Source organism: Podarcis raffonei, chromosome 14, assembly GCF_027172205.1.
Source record: "Podarcis raffonei isolate rPodRaf1 chromosome 14, rPodRaf1.pri, whole genome shotgun sequence".
Classification (NCBI taxonomy): domain Eukaryota; kingdom Metazoa; phylum Chordata; class Lepidosauria; order Squamata; family Lacertidae; genus Podarcis; species Podarcis raffonei.
Window position 1 is genome coordinate 45,088,649 of NC_070615.1, and position 20,318 is coordinate 45,108,966.

The window sequence follows — 20,318 nt, forward strand, 5'->3', positions numbered from 1 at the left end:
CTGGACAGGGAGACTCATTGGGAAATTGCTGCACTCTGTCCAGCATAGCAGTGAGCCTGATTCAGGAGCAAGCCTGTCTTTCTGAAATTAAATCATCAAGGGCAATGGCTAGTTTTGGACTGGTTTGACTTCTGCTGTGTTTGTTCAGACCTTCCAAGTGTCCCTATTTTCCCAGGACAATCCCAGATTTACAGAAGCTGTCCTGGTTTCTGATTTGATCCTGGAATATCCTGCTTTTTCCAGTATACCTGAAAGAGTGTCTCCACCCCCATCGTTCACTAACGTCCAGCTCCAAGGGCCTTCTGGCAGTTCCCTCACTGTGAGAAGTGGAGCTACAGGGAACCAGGCAGAGGGCCTTCTCGGTGGAGGTGCCCTCCCATCAGATGTCAAGGAGATAAAGAACTATCTGACTTTTAGAAGACATCTGAAGGCAACCTTGTTTAGGGAAGTTTTTAATGTTTGCTGTTTTATTTTGTTTTTAATATTCTGTTGGGAGCCGCCCATGAGTGGCTTGTTAACCCAGCCAGATATTTTTTTCGGGGGTATAAATAATAATAATTATTATTATTATTATTATTATTATTATTATTATTATTATTATTATATCATCATCATCATCATCATCATTATACGTCCCTATTTTAATTAGAGAAATGTTGGAGAATAAACATTTGTTTCTTCTTCCTGGTACGCTCTTTTGGGGGCCTGGTGTCAACAAGCAGCATGAATACATCAGCATGAACATATGAACACAGGAAGCCGCCTCAGACTGAGCTGGACTACTGATCCATCCAGCTCAGCATTGTCTACACTGACTGGCAGCATCTCTCCAGGGTTTCAGGCAGCGTGTCTCTCCCAGCCCTGCCTGGAGACGCCAGGGATTGAACCTGGAACCTTCTGTGTGCAAGGCGGATGCTCCACCACTGAGCCACGACCCTCCCCCTTAATGTAATGCAATATAAAATATAGGGGCTCCCACAGATGACCTGTTTATTCAGCATTCATCCTGATTTGCTAGCAGAAAGCTTACATAGTAGGGTTGCCATATTTCAAAAAGTGAAAATCCAGACCCAAAGGTGGTTGAGCTTTTTTTTTTTTTTGCAAAATCTTTGAAGAAAATCCACCAAATTCTACACTTCTGACATGGGGTTTTCCCGGACGTTACACTGTTTCCGACGGCCGGATCCTGGCTATGTCCAGGAAATTCTGGATGTTGGGAAACCCTATTATATGGATGCAGGCGGCGCTGTGGTCTAAGCCACTGAGCCTCTAGGGCTTGACGATCAGAAGGTCGGTGGTTTGAATCCCCGCAACAAGGTGAGCTCCAGTTGCTCAGTCCCTGCTCCTGCCAACCTAGCAGTTCAAAAACACACCAGTGCAAGTAAATAAATAGGTACCGCTGCGGCAGGAAGGTAAACGGCATTTCTGTGTGCTCTGGTTTCCGTCATGGTGTCCAGTTGAGCCAGAAGTGGTTTAGTCTTGCTGGCCACATGACCCAGAAAGCTGTCTGTGGACAAACGCTGGCTCCCTCAGCCTGAAAGCGAGATCAGCACTGCAGCCCCGTAGTCGCCTTTGGCTGGACTTAACCGTCCGGGGTCCTTTACCTTTTACCTTTACCTTTTTACCTTATATGGTGGTTGGACTATGCCCTGCAGATTCACCCATCCCTAACCTTAGGAGCAGAATATCTGATTTCAAGCTCTAGCAAATGTTAAGTTAAGCTCTCTCCCTCCCACACCTTCTCTCTCTCTCTCTTTGAACTTAAGAGACTTTTGGTGCACAGCACTGCCAGAGACTCTCCCAGGTCATTGCCGCTCCGGGTGTCCCCACTGATGGGGGTGACAAAATGGTGGGCAGCACTCACCGCGGGGCCTGCAGTGCACCTGAGCCACGCGTCTCTCCTGGGAAAGACATGGTGGCTTGAGCGCACGCAGGCTCCGTGCACTATCCTGCACTATCTCTGCAGCTTTCTTATGGCACCTGGAAGCATAGATTTGATCCAAGGTGGGAAGAGTGCACCCAATTGTTCTCTCCACAGTCTTTACAACCCTGGACAGCATTGTTTTTTCCCTGACCGTGCAGCTCCCAAACCACACACACCGACCATAAGTTAATACACTCTCCACAGTACAATGGTAAAATGCCATCAACAGGTCCTATGAGAGATTGTTTTTCCGGAGGATTCTCAAAAAATATAACCTCTGCTGTGCTCTCTTCATCAGGTCTTTACTGTTTCCCCCCCAGGTTAGGTCGTCTCTCAACTCCATTCCCAGAAATCGAAACACTGAGACCTGTTCCGAGACCCCACCCTCACCCCACCCTTATGGGCAGATCACTCTGCCCCTAAGCGCATCGCCCCAGGCGCCTGACTGGCTTCCTCTGCCGCTGTCCCAGGTTATTTATTTGTTGAGCATTCATCCTGATTTATGGTCAGATGGGGCTCATCAAGCTGGGAAGCTTGCCCATGCATGTAGGAGAAGGAGAACTCTGGTCCTAAATCTCCGCTACCTTGTCGGATATCTTCAGGAGAAGAAAAGGCTCAGGAGTAAATCCTTTTTTAAAAAAAGCATCTTTACTAGTTTTTAACATATTAATTAACATTCATACAACAGAACTTCTCATCTTATACAATATTTTTTGGACTTCCGTCAACACCTCTGATTGTTTTTCGTTCTTATCACTTATTATGCATTTCTTCAGATTAGAAGTATAAGAAGGTGTCTGAAGAAGTGTGCATGCACACAAAAGCTCATACCAATAACAAACTGAGCTGGTCTCTAAGATGCTACTGGAAGGATTTTTTTTATTTTGTTTCAACTGCGGCAGACCAACACGGCTACCTACCTGTAATCAGAAATCAATGACCCTGTGGGACCCATGTCTATCATTTCCAAGGGGGCTACTCTAAGGAGGACTGGTGTTGGCTGCAACCTAATAAAGATATTTATAAGAACTTAATGGACTGGTGTTTTTTTTTAAAGCCCTTTAAAATTAGAGGCACCTGGCAGCAGTATACAGTCCCCAAATCTGCCCTTTTGCAAATCTGCTCTTATTCTGATGACAGTTAACTCCCCTACCTCACCCCCCCCCCACAAATCCAGGCAAACTCTCCCACTCTGCTCTCAAGTTGTCCTTCCTCCCAGCACAACACCTTCCTTCTATCTCTCCTCTTCTCCCATCAGCCTTCATGGGCGTAGCCAGGATTGGGGGGGGGCAGGCCTTTTGTGGGGATGGGGCAGAACCTCAGCTTGCTATCTATTTTTATTGATTTTTATTGATTTAGGGAGGGCATGTGCCCCTCCCTGCAACCCAGCTTGGCTACATCCATCAGCCTGCCCAACCTGCCTTCTTCTCCTGCATCTCCCTGCATCATTGCACTCCCGTCTCCATAGCAACCGGCCAGGAAGGAGAAGGTGGCTTGAGCATCACATCACATCCGCAGAGCCACAGAGAAGAGGAAGGGAGGGAAGGAGCCCAGGCTGCGATGATGAAGCAGGTGAGGGGAAGGAGAAATGCCGCAAGCTGCGGGGGGCCGTGGGCAGGAGAGTGTCAAATGGGGAGGGGAGTATTATGGGTTGTTGTTGTCAATGGGCCTACAGGGTGCATAGGTGTGACAGTGAAGCTGCGGGGCCTCAGTCAGGGTGGAAATGTTTGGTGTGAGCTGGCAAGGCTTTCGGTGTGAAAAGGAGGGCAGCCTCATTTGGGAATAACCAGATGGCAAAAAGAAAAACAACTACCAAACTTTTAGAAGACATTTGAAAGCAGCCCTGTTTAGGGAAGCTTTTAATGTTTAATAGGTTATTGTATTTTAGTGTTCTGTTGGAAGCCGCCCAGAGTGGCTGGGGAAACCCAGCCAGATGGGCAGGGTATAAGTAATAAATTACTATTATTATTATTAGGCAGTGTACATGACATACATTTGCAGCACCCCCTAAGAACCCTGGGAACTGTAGTTTGTTCCAGGTGCTGGGATTCATAAAACTGCTAGGGGTAAACCACAACTCCCATGATTTATTTATTTTTTGACTGGGTGTGCTTTAAATGAACCGGCTATAAGAAGCCTAAGTTGCCTTTAAATAGTTCTAATTTCCGACGGGAAGACCAGCCCAATTCCAATTTGTGTCGCTTTTGCTGTTGAACACAACAATTTTTTTTAAAAAAACATCTGCACAGCTTTCTTAGTTGTCTCTTTGCAAAACTACTTACATTGTGAAACAGCTGTTGGGCTGCCTCTTTAAATATTTTAACTTTGGTCACCTCCACTTTGCAGAAGGAACTCAAGGGCCTCCTGGAAATTTAGCTTTGCGCAACTGAAGCGGTTTGAAGAGCTTGGTTTCGCTGGCACGACAAACCCATGCTAAAAAAACCCATAAAACTCCTCAGACTTTTTTTTTTTTTGCAGTTCATAAATCTTCCTGTTAATTGTTTGCTCATCTCATACCACATCTCAACCCATTTCCTGTCACTTTCCTAACCGCAAGAAGTCTGTGTCTAAACAAAGTGGCAGCCATGCTTCTGAATATCGGTTTGTTGGAAATCGCAGTGGTGGGGGGGAGTGCTTTTGTGCTCAGATCCTGCTCACGGGTTTCCCTTGTGAACACCTGGTCAGCCTCTGTGAGAACAGGATGCTGGACTAGATAGGCCATTGGCTTGGCCCAGCAGGACTTTTCTTAAATTCTCATGGAACCCATAGGAGGGCAGAGGGCTCTTGAGCTCTGTTCCCGCTTGCGCGTTTCCCATAATACACATCTGGTTGGCTGCTCTGAGAACAGGATATTGGACTTGATGGGTCTTCCACTTGATCCAGCAAGCTGCTCTTCTAGTCTTTTGCCTGGTTGAGCTAGGCTAGATGTGGGGAAGCAGTTGATTTAAAAGAATTATACAAGTTGCTAGAAGCCGCAAGAGAGGATAGTACTTTTGGACTCAAGTCCTGCTTGTGATCTTCCCACTGTTGGCCATTACGTGCCCCCCAACATTTCTCTGATGAAAATAGGGACATCCTATTCAATAATAATACCGTAATAATAATGCAGCAGAGACATCACCTTGCCAACAAAGGTCCATAAACATTTTTGGGGGATAAAAATGTCAAGTCTTCACCAAGGATAACTATCCAGACTGGTCCTACATGGGCCAGAAAAAAGCCAGGGAAGTCCCCAAATAGGAGTTCCAACACAGGATGCTGGACCATTCAGGCCACTGGCCTGATGCAGCGGACTCTTCTTATGCCCTTAACCTTTGGCCCTCTGGGTGCTTGTTGTTGTTGTTTAGTCGTTTAGTCATGTCCGACTCTTCGTGACCCCATGGACCAGAGCACGCCAGGCACTTCTGTCTTCCACTGCCTCCCACAGTTTGGTCAAACTCATGCTGGTAGCTTTGAGAACACTATCCAACCATCTTGTCCTCTGTCGTCCCCTTCTCCTTGTGCCCTCCATCTTTCCCAGCACCAGGGTCTTTTCCAGGGAGTCTTCTCTTCTCATGAGGTGGCCAAAGTCTTGGAGCCTCAGCTTCAGGATCTGTCCTTCCAGTGAGCACTCAGGGCTGATTGCCTTCAGAATTGAGAGGTTTGATCTTTTTGCAGTCCATGGGACTCTCAAGAGTCTCCTCCAGCACCATAATTCAAAAGCACCAATTCTTTGGCAATCAGCCTTCTTTGTGGTCTAGCTCTCACTTCCATAAATCACTACTGGGAAAACCATAGCTTTAACTATACGGACCTTTGTTGGCAAGGTGATGTCTCTGCTTTTTAAGATGCTGTCTAGGTTTGTCATCGCTTTTCTCCCAAGAAGCAGGTGTCTTTTAATTTCGTGGCTGCTGTCACCATCTGCAGTGATCATGGAGCCCAAGAAAGTAAAATCTCTCACTGCCTCCATTTCTTGCCCTTCTATTTGCCAGGAGGTGATGGGCCCAGTGGCCATGATCTTCCTTTTTTTGATGTTGAGCTTCTGCTGAACTACAATTCCCATCAGCCCCAGCAAGTGTGACCAATGGGATGATGGGAGTTGTGGTTCAGCAATGTCTGACAGGTCCAGGATTCCTTACTGCATGCCCTAGACTAGAGCAACCGAGCATAGTTGTTCGGGACGATTGTTTGGTCCCCTTCACCTTACTGGCTTCCATTTCCTCCTAAAGTCTCCCACCACCCAACCATTTTAAGCTTTCCGTCTGCTTTGTGCCAAAACACAACGGGGGAATGTTCCAGGGGGTTCACACTGGCTGCGTGCTGCCTTCTTTTAACCTCCCTCCCTTTCCCACATTTGGAAAGATAATTCCCCCGTTTGCTGGGAAAAACATTCCTCAGAGATGACATCCCATGCCTGGCTGCACTTTCCCCCCGAACTGGACCTCCTGTGGCCATGCAACTTTCAGATTCATTTCAGCCACTCCCAATGTAGTAAACGCCTTTCCTAATTCCCCTGGAGGTTCAGATTTCCAGCTGGAAGCCAAATGAATTCTTTTGGGTATGAAGTAATTGGCCTTCCTGGTTCTGCTTGTGGATTCCCAGCTACTGAATTACTGGATGTGCTGTGAATGGCGCTTGGATGTACAGTGGTACCTCGGGTTACAGACTCTTCAGGTTACATACGCTTCAGGTTACAGACTCCGCTAACCCAGAAATAGTACCTCGGGTTAAGAAGTTTACCTCAGGATGAGAACAGAAATCGTGAGGCGGCAGCGGGAGGCCCCCATTAGCTAAAGTGGTACCTCAGGTTAAGAACAGTTTCAGGTTAAGAACGGACCTCCAGAAAGAATTAAGTTCTTAACCCAAGGTACCACTGTATTTCTTTTTCACACATTGAACCTGCTTGAGTAAATGCTTTCCTGCAGGCAATTTCATAGGAGAGCCTGCTGGATCAGGCCAATGGCCCACCAAGTCCAGTATCCTATTTTCACAGTGGCCAACCAGATGCTTGTGGGAAACTAGCAATGAGAGCATGAGAGCATTCTCCTTTCATGTGGTTTCCAGCAATTGGTATGCAGAGGCATGGCAGCCACCAGCTATAGAGACAGGGCAATGCCAATGTGGCTAGTAGCCATCGCTAGGCCTCTCCTCCATTACTTTCTTTAATTCATAGATTTTCGGTTTTATACATTTCAATAATTTTACAATCATTTTAACATTTCAAAATTTGACTTCCTTCCCCGTCTTTCTGCGGTTCCTTAAATTTATTTTTAATATTTTCTGCAAATCCAAATATACTCTTAATTTGCTCATTTATTCATCTGCTTTAAATATATACCCTTATAAAACTGCAGCTTATTACAATAATCCTGCCAATGCTCTTATCCGTTTACAGTTCGTTTTGTAAATATTCAATAAACCATTTCCATTCTTTTATAAAAAGTTTGTTATCTTGTTTTCTTATTTTTCCAGTAAGTTTCGCCACTTTTGCGTATTCGCCATAATTTTTTTGCATCCTTTCTTTTTTCGCTAGGATTTCTCTTCTTTCCATTTTTGGGCAAGTAACATTCTTGCCACTGTAGTCGCATACGCGAATAAATTTCAATACAGTTTGGGTAGTTCTGTCCCTATAATTCCCTGGAGGAAAGCTTCTGGGTGGTTGTTTTTACAGACATTATTTTAAACATATTTTTCAATTCATTCTATGTCATTTATTTCTTTTTGAAGCTATCTAGATTGGCGGCTATGACTGCCTTCTGTGGGGATGAATCTCATCCCACTTCCTGATTTGATTGATTCTGTATGGTGGACTTCTGGGCTTTGGGGAAAGAGGCTCATGCATGACAACAACAGCGAAGGAAGGAAGGAATTTCCACTACATCCTTCCTTTGATCAGTACTTTTTAAAAAATGCATGTGTGCTCATGTGTCTTTTCCAGACTTTAGCAGACGACACTGAAGACGTGTCTCTTGACTTCGGAAACGAAGAGGAGTTGGCCTTAAGGAAAGCAAAAATCAGGTAAATGAAGTAAATTAATTTTATTATTTACATACGCTCCAACATTTCTCTGATGAAAATAGGGACGTCCCATTCCACAATGATAATTTTGCTATTTATACCCCACACATCTTATTGGGTTGGCCAAGCCACTCTGGGCAGCTTCCAGCATATATAAAAACATAATAAAACATCAAACATTTAAAAAACCCTTCCTTATACAGTGGTACCTCGGGTTACATACGCTTCAGGTTACAGACTCCGCTAACCCAGAAATAGTACCTCAGGTTAAGAACTTTGCTTCAGGATGAGAACAGAAATCGTGCTCCGGCGGTGCGGCGGCAGCAGGATGCCCCATTAGCTAAAGTGGTACCTCAGGTTAAGAACAGTTTCAGGTTAAGAATGGACCTCCAGAATGAACTAAGTACTTAACCTGAGGTACCACTGTACAGGATTGCCTTCAGATGGCTCAGGGGTCAGATAACTCAACACCCTACAACATTTCTCCAATGGAATTGGGGACATCCTAAGGAAAAGCGGGACATTCTGGGATCAAATCAGAAACCGGCACATCTTCTATAAATCAGGGATGTCCCTGGGAAATAGGGTCATTGGAGGGTCTGTATTTATTGATTTAAGCCATTGCATTTATATTCCAACGTCCCTCACCCAAAGGTGATGTAAGTCGTTCTCCTACTTCTCATTTAATCCCCACAACGACTCTGTGAGGTAGGTTAGGCTAAGAGGCAGAGACTGACTCCAAGGTGAGCTTCATGACGAAGTGGGGATTTGAACCCAGGTCTTCCAGGCCCCAGTCCGACACTCTAACCACTACACCACCCCTCCAAAATTCAATTGCAGAAATGTGTGTTCATAGGTCATAATTATTCGCGATGATTATAGGGATGAGCCATTGGGTCAGTTTCTCGCTTTCCAAGTACATTTCACGTATCCGTATCCTTTTGTGGTTTTCTGTTTGAGTCCTCCTGGAAACTCACCAGCTTTTCATTGCAAACTTATCCAAAAATCACTTCCAGGAAGTGTGTTCAGTGCAAAACTCTTAATTACTGCAATTTCAATCACGATTGAGCTGTGCTGAATCCCTAGCAATGCCCCTACTAAGCAGTAGTATCGCTGAAGCCTGTCTGATAGGTAAAGGTAAAGGTAAAAGACCCCTGGGTGGTTAAGTTCGGTCAAAGGCAACTATGGGGTTGCGGCGCTCATCTCACTTTCAGGCCGAGGGAGCCAGCGTTCCTCCTCAAAGATGTTGTAGCCCTGCGTTTTCACACTATCAAGTCCATTTTTTTGAAGGGCAATTTAAGAAAATCCGCAGGGATCAGTGGTTTTGCATATGCACTTGACCCTGGGCAGAGGATGCTACGCATTATATGCTATTCTGTAAATTGTGTGAAACACCTAACCAAAGATATCTGGAGAAAATTTTCTACCCTCAGTGACATCAATATGATTTGATATCTGTTGTCTGGTTTGGACAGGCGCATAATGCTTAATACAGCTAAATTCACAGGGGAGCTTTCCCAACCTAGACAAGGCCAAGTGGTCACCCTCAAAATTTAAGATTCTATGTTTTTGTGTGGTTTTTTTAATGCATGCTTTATTTATTACATAGGCCAAGCCTTTTATTTTCAAGTGCAATTATTATGTATATTTTCTACTTATACGATTCTGTTTGGCTACAACCAGCATTCGGTTGCCTTGTTAGTGAAATTTGAATCTGGATATGGGAGGCTGTGGAAAAGATGGCTCTGTCCCCAGGAACACGCCAATTTCTCAAGTCTCGAAGAGTCTCACAACGGTGGAACTGGGGAGACTCTGCACTAAATGAACTATAAGAACTTCAGAAAAGATGCTCCATTTTTGAAACCTCGGCTGCACGTTTCAATGTACATAGAACGCTGAGAAGTTTGGGACTTTTCTGTTGTGTTGTTGTTAAACCACAGCTGCTAATACGACTCCACGTGCAACTTCATTTTTAACCATACTCCACAAAGGGGAACCCCAGGCTTCTGTTAAAAACAACACCAGACTAAACATACAGATCTATGAGGAAATGAGAGACCCATCGCTTCTGTCTCTTTACAGCGAAGGGATCTCAAGCATAGTTGCTGCAAGTTGTCTGCAAGTAGAGTTTTTAAATGTTTCCATGCATCATCATTTTTACTTTTTTTGAAATTACATTCCAATCCCTTTTTAAGAACAAACTCGAGCAGCTTGCTCAAAGAGTCCATTAAATGCAATAGAAGTGGTTTGAATGACTAAGATGGAACCAATATATAATTCTTAGAATCGTAGGTCCCAGGTCTTATCTAGTCTAACCTCCTGCAAGGCAGGAGTCACAGATAAAGAATCCCTGACAGATGGCCAGCCAACCTCTGCCTAAAAAAACCTCCAGTTCTGAGCTCCACTACCTTCCAAGGTAGTCTTTTTCACCGTCAAACATCTCTTTCAGACAGAAAAGTTCTTCATAGTGTTAATTATGATACCTGAATACCTGAAGGAGCATCTCCACTCTCATCATCCAGCCCAGACGCTGAGGTCCAGCGCCGATGGCCTTCTGGCGGTTCCCTCCCTGCGAGAAGTGAGGTTACAGGGAACCAGGCAGAGGGCCTTCTCGGTAGTGGCGCCCTCCCATCAGATGTCAAGGAAATAAACAACTACCTGACTTTTAGAATACATCTGAAAGCAGCCCTGTTTAGGGAAGCTTTCAATGTTTGATGTTTTATTGTGTTTTTAATATTCTGTTGGGAGCCGCCCAGAGCGGCTGGGGAAACCCAGTCAGATGGGCAGGGTATAAATAATAAATTATTGTTAGTATCCTTGCAGCAACCTTGTGAAGTTGGACTGGCCACCCATGAAACTCTGTGGCTGAGTGGAGATTTGAACCAAAATGCCCAACACAATAAGCCAGAGGCTGGCAACCCGTGTCCTTCCTGGTGTCATTAGAAGTCCTATCAGCTTCAGACAGCTTGACGTATGACTAGGGGTTATGGTGGCGCCTGCCCTTTGGAACGCCCTCCCATCAGATGTCAAAGAAATAAACAACTATCTGACTTTCAGGAGACATCTGAAGGCAGCCCAGTTTAGGGAAGCTTTTAATGTTTGATGTTTTACTGTGTTTTCATATATGCTGGAAGCCGCCCAGAGTGACTGGGGCAATCCAGTCAGATAGGTGGGGTACAAACAACAACAACAACAACATTCAGAATGTTAAATAAAAGGTTCATCCACAGGAGTCAAAACGCCAATATGCGTCAGAGTATGCGTCCGTGCAATGGAGGGGGACACAAGACAGAGGAGGAAAAGGCCAAGGTGGTGCTAAGCCAACATGGCGCTCTCCAGATGTTTTAGACTCCATCTCCCATCAACCCTTGTCCAGCAGCCATACACTTTCATTAGAATGTGCTGCCTCACTGTATAATAAGTCCTGCACTACTGTAGGATCTATAACTGGAGGTAGCATGCAGCTGTGAATCAGCAGGTAATCACATCACACGCGTGCTTGAGGGAGGCTGCAGGCTGCAGATAAAGCACATGTTCCCTGTTCAATCCCTGGTATTTCCACGCACGACTGGGAAAGACACAGGAAAGTCACTGATGGGTTGCGTATACGATACTGAAGCTGATGGATGAGGTATAAAGTGTAGGGTTCCAGCTTCATAAAAGCTTAGCATGTTTGAATCTAATTAGTGTGTGAAGGGGTTAAACCATAGAGTAGGCAGTCCTACCAGGCTTAGCCTTTGGCATCACTTCCTACCTTGGGAGGAAATGGGTCACCAAGCCTTTGTTATCTCCCCCTCCATGTGGACTTCAGTATGTAAGCAGCTCTGAGTTGGTCGCTCCAGCCTCATGGCTTTCACCAGCCTCTTGTGTCTCAGACCAGAATGGAGTCTAAAACTAACATTTCTCTCCCTCCCATTACTTTAGAAAAGTTTACCTTTTGTAACTAAGCAATGTTTTATTGCCTGTTCATATTTCCCAACTGCTGTATGGAAAAGCACATGGATCTGACCTTTGAAGAATTTAATAAGTAAACAATTTTATGACTTAAAAATAAAACCTTTCTCCATGCTAGCTTGGGAAAAGCCTGTAAAGGGGGATATTTTGCCACTCACTGGAAAGGTGCATTTAGAAGGTTTTACTCCTATACTTCCATGCTTTACTTAGCTGCATGTTTTGTGATTTTAACTGTCTGCTGGGATTCTCTCACCAGAGAGTACTTGCCCCAAACTTGGGTCATGGCTTCTGGGATGCAACACAAAACAGCTTAGCATATGTTCCGGATCGTTCTCTCCTAGGCATCCTCTGGCCACCTTCTTCCACCTTTTTTTCCGAGTGAGTGCCATCGTGACCTACCTAGTCTGCGACTGGTTCAGCAAAAGTTTCATTGCCTGTTTTGTCCTCATTCTCCTCCTCCTGTCCTTCGACTTCTGGTCTGTGAAGGTAAGGACACTCTGGGCATCTCACAACTCTAATGTTATGCCACCTTGCGCCATTTTGTCTTTCATCCAATGGCGTGAAACAGTCTGCCATCTCCCCTCTCCTTAGTCTCAGTGTTGCCCTTGTAATGCTCCGCAGGGAGAAAGAGGATAGGGACAAAAGCAGACTCCATTGGCACCGTCAGGCATTAACTCTGGCGCCACCTACTGTTGGTCCTCCTGCCTTCTGCCCTACCAGTCCCAATGGGCACCATCCAACACTGCCTTTGTTGTGGCATAAGAAGGGCCCCGAAGCTGGATCAGGCCAGTGGCCCAGTTAGCCTGGCATCCTGATCCAAAAATACAGATCTCTCTATGGAAATGGTGTACCAGTGGTATTTAACTCCTAGTAAGTTAGCAAAAATGCAAGTACAAATACCTGCTGGAAATGTAAAGAAAAAGAAGGTACCTTTTACCATATGTGGTGGCTGTGTAAGGTAATAAAAGCATTCTAGGAAATGATATATAATGAACTGAAAAAAATGTTTAAAATAACTTTTATTTTAAAAAAACCAGAAGCTCAGGAACCTAGAAGACAAAACCTTCAGGAAAGAATGGGAAAATTTTTTCATTTATTTAGGAGACCACTATAAGCAGATGAAAACAAACACTGCGGACAACATGGACAGATACAAAATACAGATTATGAAATAATATGCAGTTGAAAAAGTTGACAATAGGACCCGCGGAGGGGATAGGGAGATGTCTGGAGATTCCGGGAAATCTCTAAATATGGATATGTATTTGGTATTGTTGCAACTTTACACTTGTGAAATCAAATAAAAATGATTATAAAAAAACCAAAAATACAGACCACTCTAGCTGGCTGGCTTTCACCCTCTCATTTAGAATGTCACTGGAAGGCTGCTGGTCGGTTTGCGATGGTGGAACCAGATTGATGAGGACGGGAAAAGCCACTGGGTGTACGAAGCGAAAAAGGTATTCCTTTACATTGTCTTTCACAGAGCACAGAAGGGCCCTTGCCGGTGGACCATGTGTTGTAGCGGGCAATAGCTCAGTTGGTAGATTCTGAGACTCTTAATCTCCCAGGGTTGGGGCTTTGAGCCTCACTTTGGGCCAAAGATTCCTGCATTGCAGAGGGTTGGACCAGATGACCCTCATGGTCCTTTCCAAGTTTACGATTCTATTATTCTAAGTGGTTCCCAAACCCTCGGTTCCATAAACACATCAGCAGTGCCCCCCTACACCCTATTAAAAAGCATAATTCAGAATACAGGCGCACCAGAAACAATTGCAGAAGCCGCATCGGACGTTTGGCTTCCAAAAAAGCCGTTCAAAAACTGGAACAGTCACTCCTGGGTTTCGATCGTTCGGGAGCCGAAACAGACGAGTACCAAGGCGTTCAACAGCCAAGGTACGACTGTAGTGGCTCACGCAACCCCCTAAGGAAGATAACAACACAGTAGAATTCAAAACAGAAACAACTAAGTGTACATGTATTCACAAACCAATTAAGACCATTAAGTTTGATTAATTTGACAAAATTGATAAATGTGATCCAGTGATACCAGCCTTTCTATCTCCAGCAGCCCCCTGCTGCCCCCTTGCCTCTTAGCAAGGTACAGTGGTACCTTGGTTCTCAAACAGCTTAGTTGATAAACAAATCAGCTCCTGAATGCCAAAAACCCGGAAGTGAGTGTTCTGGTTTTTGAACGTTCTTTGGAAGCTGAACGTCCAACACGGCTTCTGCTTGAGTGCAGGAAGCTCCTGCAGCCAATCGGAAGCCGCACCTTGGTTTCTGAATAGTTTCGGGAGTCGAACGGACTCCCGGAATAGATTAAGTTCGAGAACCAAGGTTTTATTGTAATCCTAGCTAACACCAAGCATCCCAGGGCAAGTTACTTCCCACTTTGGAACCACTGGTCTAAAACATACAGGGAAAGCGCAGGAAGAAGTTCATAATTTCAAGAATTGGGGGGTGGGAAAGGATGGAGATAGGCTTTTCTCCCCCATAATATTATTGCTCGGAGTCCTCCAACAGATAGCAGACAGAGGAAAGGACTTCTTCAAATAATATGCAATTAAGTTTTTGACTACACCACTGTTGGATGCACACAAGCCACCCGAAATGAGGGAAACAAAGCAACAGTTGCCTCATTTAGGCCTGGAATTTTTATGCCAGCTTATGTGTATAGCAAGGGCGGTCCACATAATGATAATTTTATAATTTTATAATTTTATAATTTTATAATTTTATAATTTTATAATTTTATAATTTATTATTTATTATTTATATGCCACCCATCTGACTGGACTGGGTCGCCCCAGCCACTCCCAACAAAATATTAACATTTAATATTAAAATATTAAAACCACAATAAAACATCAGCCATTAAAAACTGCCCTGAACAGGGCTGCCATTAGATGTCTTCTAAATGCCAAATCTGCTCAACAACTTTTGGGGTGTCCTGGTTTTTACTTTTTGAAATATGGCAACCCTACCCTCTGCCTGCTTACACATTTGGTGACAGAGGCCATTTCCCCCAAACCACGCTCATCTGCCCCACACCTGATGCCAAGTGATTCCAGGTGCGGGGTTCTGGAAATCTATTGCAGTTTTTCATTTAAAATACTGCTTAGTTTTTTTGTTTTAAAACCCAAAGCCATGTGCAAATGAAGGCAATGTGTATCAAAATGTAAAATGAAGATAAAATGCAATTCTGCAGTGACCATTACAATGACGTGGCCAATATTTATTGAGTAAACAAAAAAAAGACCTTTTTTTAAATGCATGGGACCAACATATCCACCGACATGGTACCAAATTTTAAGGAAGTTTATTGCCGATAATGAGGAAATGAATCTGTTTTCCTAGAATCAGATTGTATATGGCCGAAGTTCCCATTTCTGTTTAATTCTGCGTCATTTTCGCAGAGATTTCAGCTGATGGTAACCCAACCGTCTCTTTCCCCCACTTTCCTCCACCATAGGTCCCGTCAACCGTAGCCGCCCCCACCGAAGTCGAAGCCCGGATATTCTGGCTGGGCCTGATCATCTGCCCAGTCATCTGGACACTTTTCTTCTTCAGCACCTTGTTTTCCTTGAAGCTGAAATGGCTGGTAAGGGGTTGGACAAAAGTTTGCAAGAGCCCAGGGGGCAGACGTGGGGCATGGAAGGAGAGGAAGACCTGTTGAAAAGGCAGAAGTCCTTGCACCAATGGGACATCTTTGTTGGATACAAGCCTATACAGATGCGATAAATAATATTGGCTATAGCTCTTCACACCCCAGATCATAGCACAGGGGTCAGCAAACTTTTTCAGCAGGAGGCTGGTCCACTGTCCCTCAGACCTAGTGGGGGGCCAAACTATATTTTTTTTTGGGGGGGGAAATGAACGAATTCCTATGTCCCACAAATAACCCAGAGATGCATTTTAAATAAAAGCACACATTCTACTCATGTAAAAACACCAGGCAGGCCCCACAAAGAACCCAGAGATGCTTTTAAATAAAAGCACACATTCTACTCATGTAAAAACACCAGGCAGGCCCCACAAATAACCCAGAGATGCTTTTAAATAAAAGCACACATTCCACTCATGTAAAAACACATTGATTCCTGGACGGTCCATGGGCCAGATTGAGAAGGTGATTGGGCTGGATCTGGCCCCCGGGCCTTAGTTTGCCTACCCATGTCGTGGCACGTGGAAGAACAGTCATAACTCAGCACCCAGCTTCTGATGGAAAAACTTGGGGATCTACATTAAGGGGGAAAAGCAATAGAGTCACAGAAGTCTCTTCAATCTAGGAAGGTAGCCAAGGTTAGGGGTGCAGAAAAAAATTGACTCAGTACACAATTAAAGACAATTTATCAAATTCGCACTGACCTAGAAGACAGCTGAAATTTGTGCCTATCTGAATTTTGCAATGCAGTTGTCCAACTAACATTTACAAGAAGGCATTGATATTAGGGTAAAGCATACATGAAGAGGAAGATATTAATGAATATTATAGATATGATTCTGTGAACTGCCCTGAGATCTTATGACGAAGGGCAGTATATAAATCTAATTAATAATAATAATATTAATAATAACAGAGAAAAATGCTTTACGTTAGGGGAAATTACTTGCAAAAATGGATGCATTCATCAAAACTGCATTTGTGTTTGTTAGGATAAATTCATGACAAAATGCTGCTGGAATTTTCACAAGGATTTCATATACGTTTGCAAATTCTGCAGAATGTGGAGAACTGAATTTCATATTGGGAAACGGGAAAACTGAGAGAGCCAAAATTGACTGATCTATCCATCTCTAGTCAAGATGGATAAGTAACTCCCAACAGAATATCAGAGAAGATAATTTATTTGTTTATTACATTTCTATCCCACCTTTTCCTCCAAGGAGCTCAAAGTGGTGTACCTACTTCTCTGTCTCTTCTTCTTCTTCTTCTTCTTCTTCTTCTTCTTCTTCTTCTTATTCTTATTCTTATTCTTATTATTATGTGCACACTCAGTGGTGCATTCTGTGCACTGCCAACACACTTGCTGGTAAACGTCCCAACCTGCTTCTGTTTGCTGTTTGTTGCAGGCTCTCGTGATAGCTGGCATCTGCCTCCAAGCTGCCAACCTCTACGGCTACGTCCACTGCAAATTAGGAGGCTCACAAACCATCCACAAAGTCACCTCGAGATTCCCGGCACAACAGATGTTCCAGAGGGTGAGTTAGCACTGGCTGTTTAGCCAGCCTTGAGTCAAGGTGAGGGACGGCTGGTCCACGTCCAACACCACAAAGGAATGTAAATGCAGATTGCAATTTTGATATGTCAAGGGTAAATAGACGGACAACATTGCTGTGGGTTGGTGGGGTTGAGTTTGCATGATGCCTCGAGTCCCTTCCAATTCTTGGGCTCCTGTACCCAGTGAGGGTTAGCATCTAAGAGAGGAGGGTTGCCGATTTGGTCAGACAAGTTTCTTTGCAAGTCAATGACCTTAGATAGCCGCTTAAGTGTCCTTAAGGGACGCGGGTGGCGCTGTGGTCTAAACCACTGAGCCTCTTGGGCTTGCCGATCAGAAGGTCGGCGGTTCGAATCCCCGCGATGGGGTGAGCTCCCATTGCTCGGTCCTAGCTCCTGCTAACCTAGCAGTTTGAAAGCACACCAAAATTGCAAGTAGTTAAATAGGTACCGCACCGGTGGGAAGGTAAACGGCGTTTCCATGCGCTACTCTGGTTTCACCAGAAGCAGTTTAGTCATGCTGGCCACATGACCTGCGGAGAAATTCCAGCTCCCTCAGCCTTTAAAGCAAGATGAATGCTGCAACCCCCAAGTCGTCTGCAACTAGACTTAACTGTCAGGGGTCCTTTAACTTTAAGTGTCCTCACCAGCCTCCCGAAAGATATGAATAGAATAGATAGAATAGAATAGAATAGAATAGAATAGAATAGAATAGAAAGAATAGAATAGAATAGAATAGAATAGAATAGAATAGAATAGATGTAGCAATCCTTCTAAAAAGGCCCAGGACGGAAGAGGGCAGTCTCTCTCTCTCCTTTTCTCAATCAATACAGCCTGAACACAAAGGGATATACCATCATACCTTTGATCCTGAACGCCTTGCAAGTCGAACGTTTTGGCTCCCAAATGCCAGAAACCCAGAAGTGAGTGTTCCTGTTTGCGAACGTTATTTGGAACCTGAACGTCCGACGGGGCTTCCACGGCTTCCAATTGGCTGCAGGACCTTCCTGCAGCCAATCAGAAGCTGTGCTTTGGTTTCCAAATGTTTCGGAAGTCGAACGGACTTCCGGAACGGATTCTGTTTGACTTCCAAGGTACAACTGTAGTCAAGACTAACAAGCAAGGCTGGATAGAAGAGGAAAAGCAGCAGCTGCTGCATTCTTCAGTTTTCAGGGACTGAGTACGACTAACAGAGACTTCTGAAGGGGGCTTGGGCTGCCGTGACAAAGACGCAAGACATTTTATGTATGTTGCAGGATATGCCAGAGGATTTTCAGAAGACCGTCCTGAAGGGCATGGGGACACGAAACCATTAGAGCAGAAAGAAGTGGGGAAAACTGATTACCGGTAGGAACAATTTGATACCACTGTTCTGGTGCTAAAGGAAGACCATCAGCTTTTTGTTTGAAAAGCCCAGATGCAAACCATCTCCCACCTCCTATCTGTTGCACCCAGCGGCACCAGCCACCCACCGAGTCCCTGTCGCCTCCCCTCTTTTGCAAGCTATTCTCGTCTCTTCCTCTATTAAGAGATTCTGGTATTCCCCTCTGTCCAACTCATCCCTAGCACAAAAGTTGGCAATTTTGGTTGCGGAGGAGGAACTGAAACAAACCCCTTCCACCCATCCACACAACCAGCCTCGGGAGCCATCAGTCAAGGCTCGTCTGCCCCAAGGGCTCCGCCAATTCCAAAGGGCGTTGTTGACCCACACTGTCAACAGACCTCCTAAGCAGAGCCAGAGCATCGTACAGGGCAGGGGTCAGCAAACTTTTTCAGCAGGGGGCTGTCTCTCAGATCTGGGGGGAGGGGCGGACTATATTTTGGAGGGGGAAAATGAACAAATTCCTATGCCCCACAAATAAATTTTTAATTAAAGGACACATTCTACTCATGTAAAAACACGCTGATTCCCGGACCGTCTGCAGGCCGGATTTAGAAGGTGATTGGGCCAGATCCAGACCCCGGGCCTTAGTTTGCCTACCCATGGTACAGGGATTCAGTCCAATTCAGATTTCATTTCCTAGTCAGTCATGTTCCTCCTGGCCATTTTATTTCTTCAAAGAACTGGGAGTGTGGGACCCCACTGCTGCTTTTCGATGGGGCATTGGTCCACAAACAAGCGTATGCACTTTGGCACCACCTCTTTCTTGCACTTAGGGGGAGAGGTAGTTGGGAGCACTAATTAGTTATCCAATCAGCAAGGTTTCCTGCCTGGAACCTTGGAGAGCCCCTGGCAGTTAGAGTAGACAGTACCAAACAAAGTGGCCCAATGGTATCAATCTGTGAGAGGCAACTTTCCTCTTTCCTTAAGCCCTTTCTTCAGAATCCAAGAGGACTAGAATATTTACCATATTTTTTGCTCTATAAGACTCACCAGACCACAAGACGCACCTAGTTTTTGGAGGAGGAAAACAAGAAAAAATATATATTCTGAATCTCAGAAGCCAGAAAAGCAAGAGGGATCGCTGCGCAGCGAAAAGCAGCAATCCCTCTTGCTGTTCTGGCTTCTGTGATAGCTGCGCAGCCTGCATTTGCTCCGTAAGACGCACACACATTTCCCCTTACTTTTTAGGAGGGAAAAAGCGAGGCTTATAGAGCAAAAAATACGGTAATTCTAGAGGCAGATGTCAGTGGTAGAGCATACGTTGCATAAATCCCTGGCATTTCGAGGCATGACTAGGAGAGACGTATCTTCCATCCTGAAGAGGTGCTTCTGGTCCATGCAGACAATACCAAGTTTGAAGGACTGTTGGTCTGACTCTATACAATTTCCTGCGTTCCTGGGAACTAGCAGTAGACATGGAGGGGGCAGGCTTTGCTCATGGGCCTGGGGTTCCCTACTCTTTAATGTGGCAGTGTTCCAGTTCGCAGCCAGACTAAGAAACAATGCAGCTAGTCCACAGCACAGAACCCCCCTAAACAAACACTAACACATTTGCTATTTAAATTATAACTCTTAAATGTATTCTGATCTTCCAGATCCTTAATGGAGACTGGCAGTCAAGAGAACCTGCGGTCTAAATATGGATCATCCCCCAACAACTTTATTCATCGGCAATTACTGAAAACAAAACTGAGGCAGAAGCAGAAATGATTGTGAGAAACTCTCCTTAAAGCGAGAGATGTATGTTTCTAAATAAAAGAACTTTCTACCGAGATATGTGTGTTTTAATTTTAGTTTAGCTTATTTTAAATAGTAGTTTTAAAACTGGTTTTTACCAATAA

At 44.7% G+C, this 20,318-nt stretch overlaps 1 protein-coding gene across 1 annotated transcript; it reads left to right on the top strand.

Annotated features, from left to right (window-relative positions):
• The first annotated feature begins 3,256 nt into the window (after nucleotides 1-3,256).
• On the top strand, nucleotides 3,257-20,251 carry TVP23A (trans-golgi network vesicle protein 23 homolog A). The gene is made up of 8 exons (XM_053364575.1): nucleotides 3,257-3,496; nucleotides 7,842-7,921; nucleotides 12,217-12,361; nucleotides 13,246-13,335; nucleotides 15,348-15,476; nucleotides 16,949-17,077; nucleotides 18,350-18,440; nucleotides 20,073-20,251. The coding sequence occupies exons 1-7, from the start codon at nucleotides 3,485-3,487 to the stop codon at nucleotides 18,407-18,409; spliced, it is 645 nt and encodes a 214-aa protein (XP_053220550.1). The 5' UTR covers nucleotides 3,257-3,484; the 3' UTR covers nucleotides 18,410-18,440; nucleotides 20,073-20,251.
• The last annotated feature ends 67 nt before the right edge of the window (nucleotides 20,252-20,318 follow it).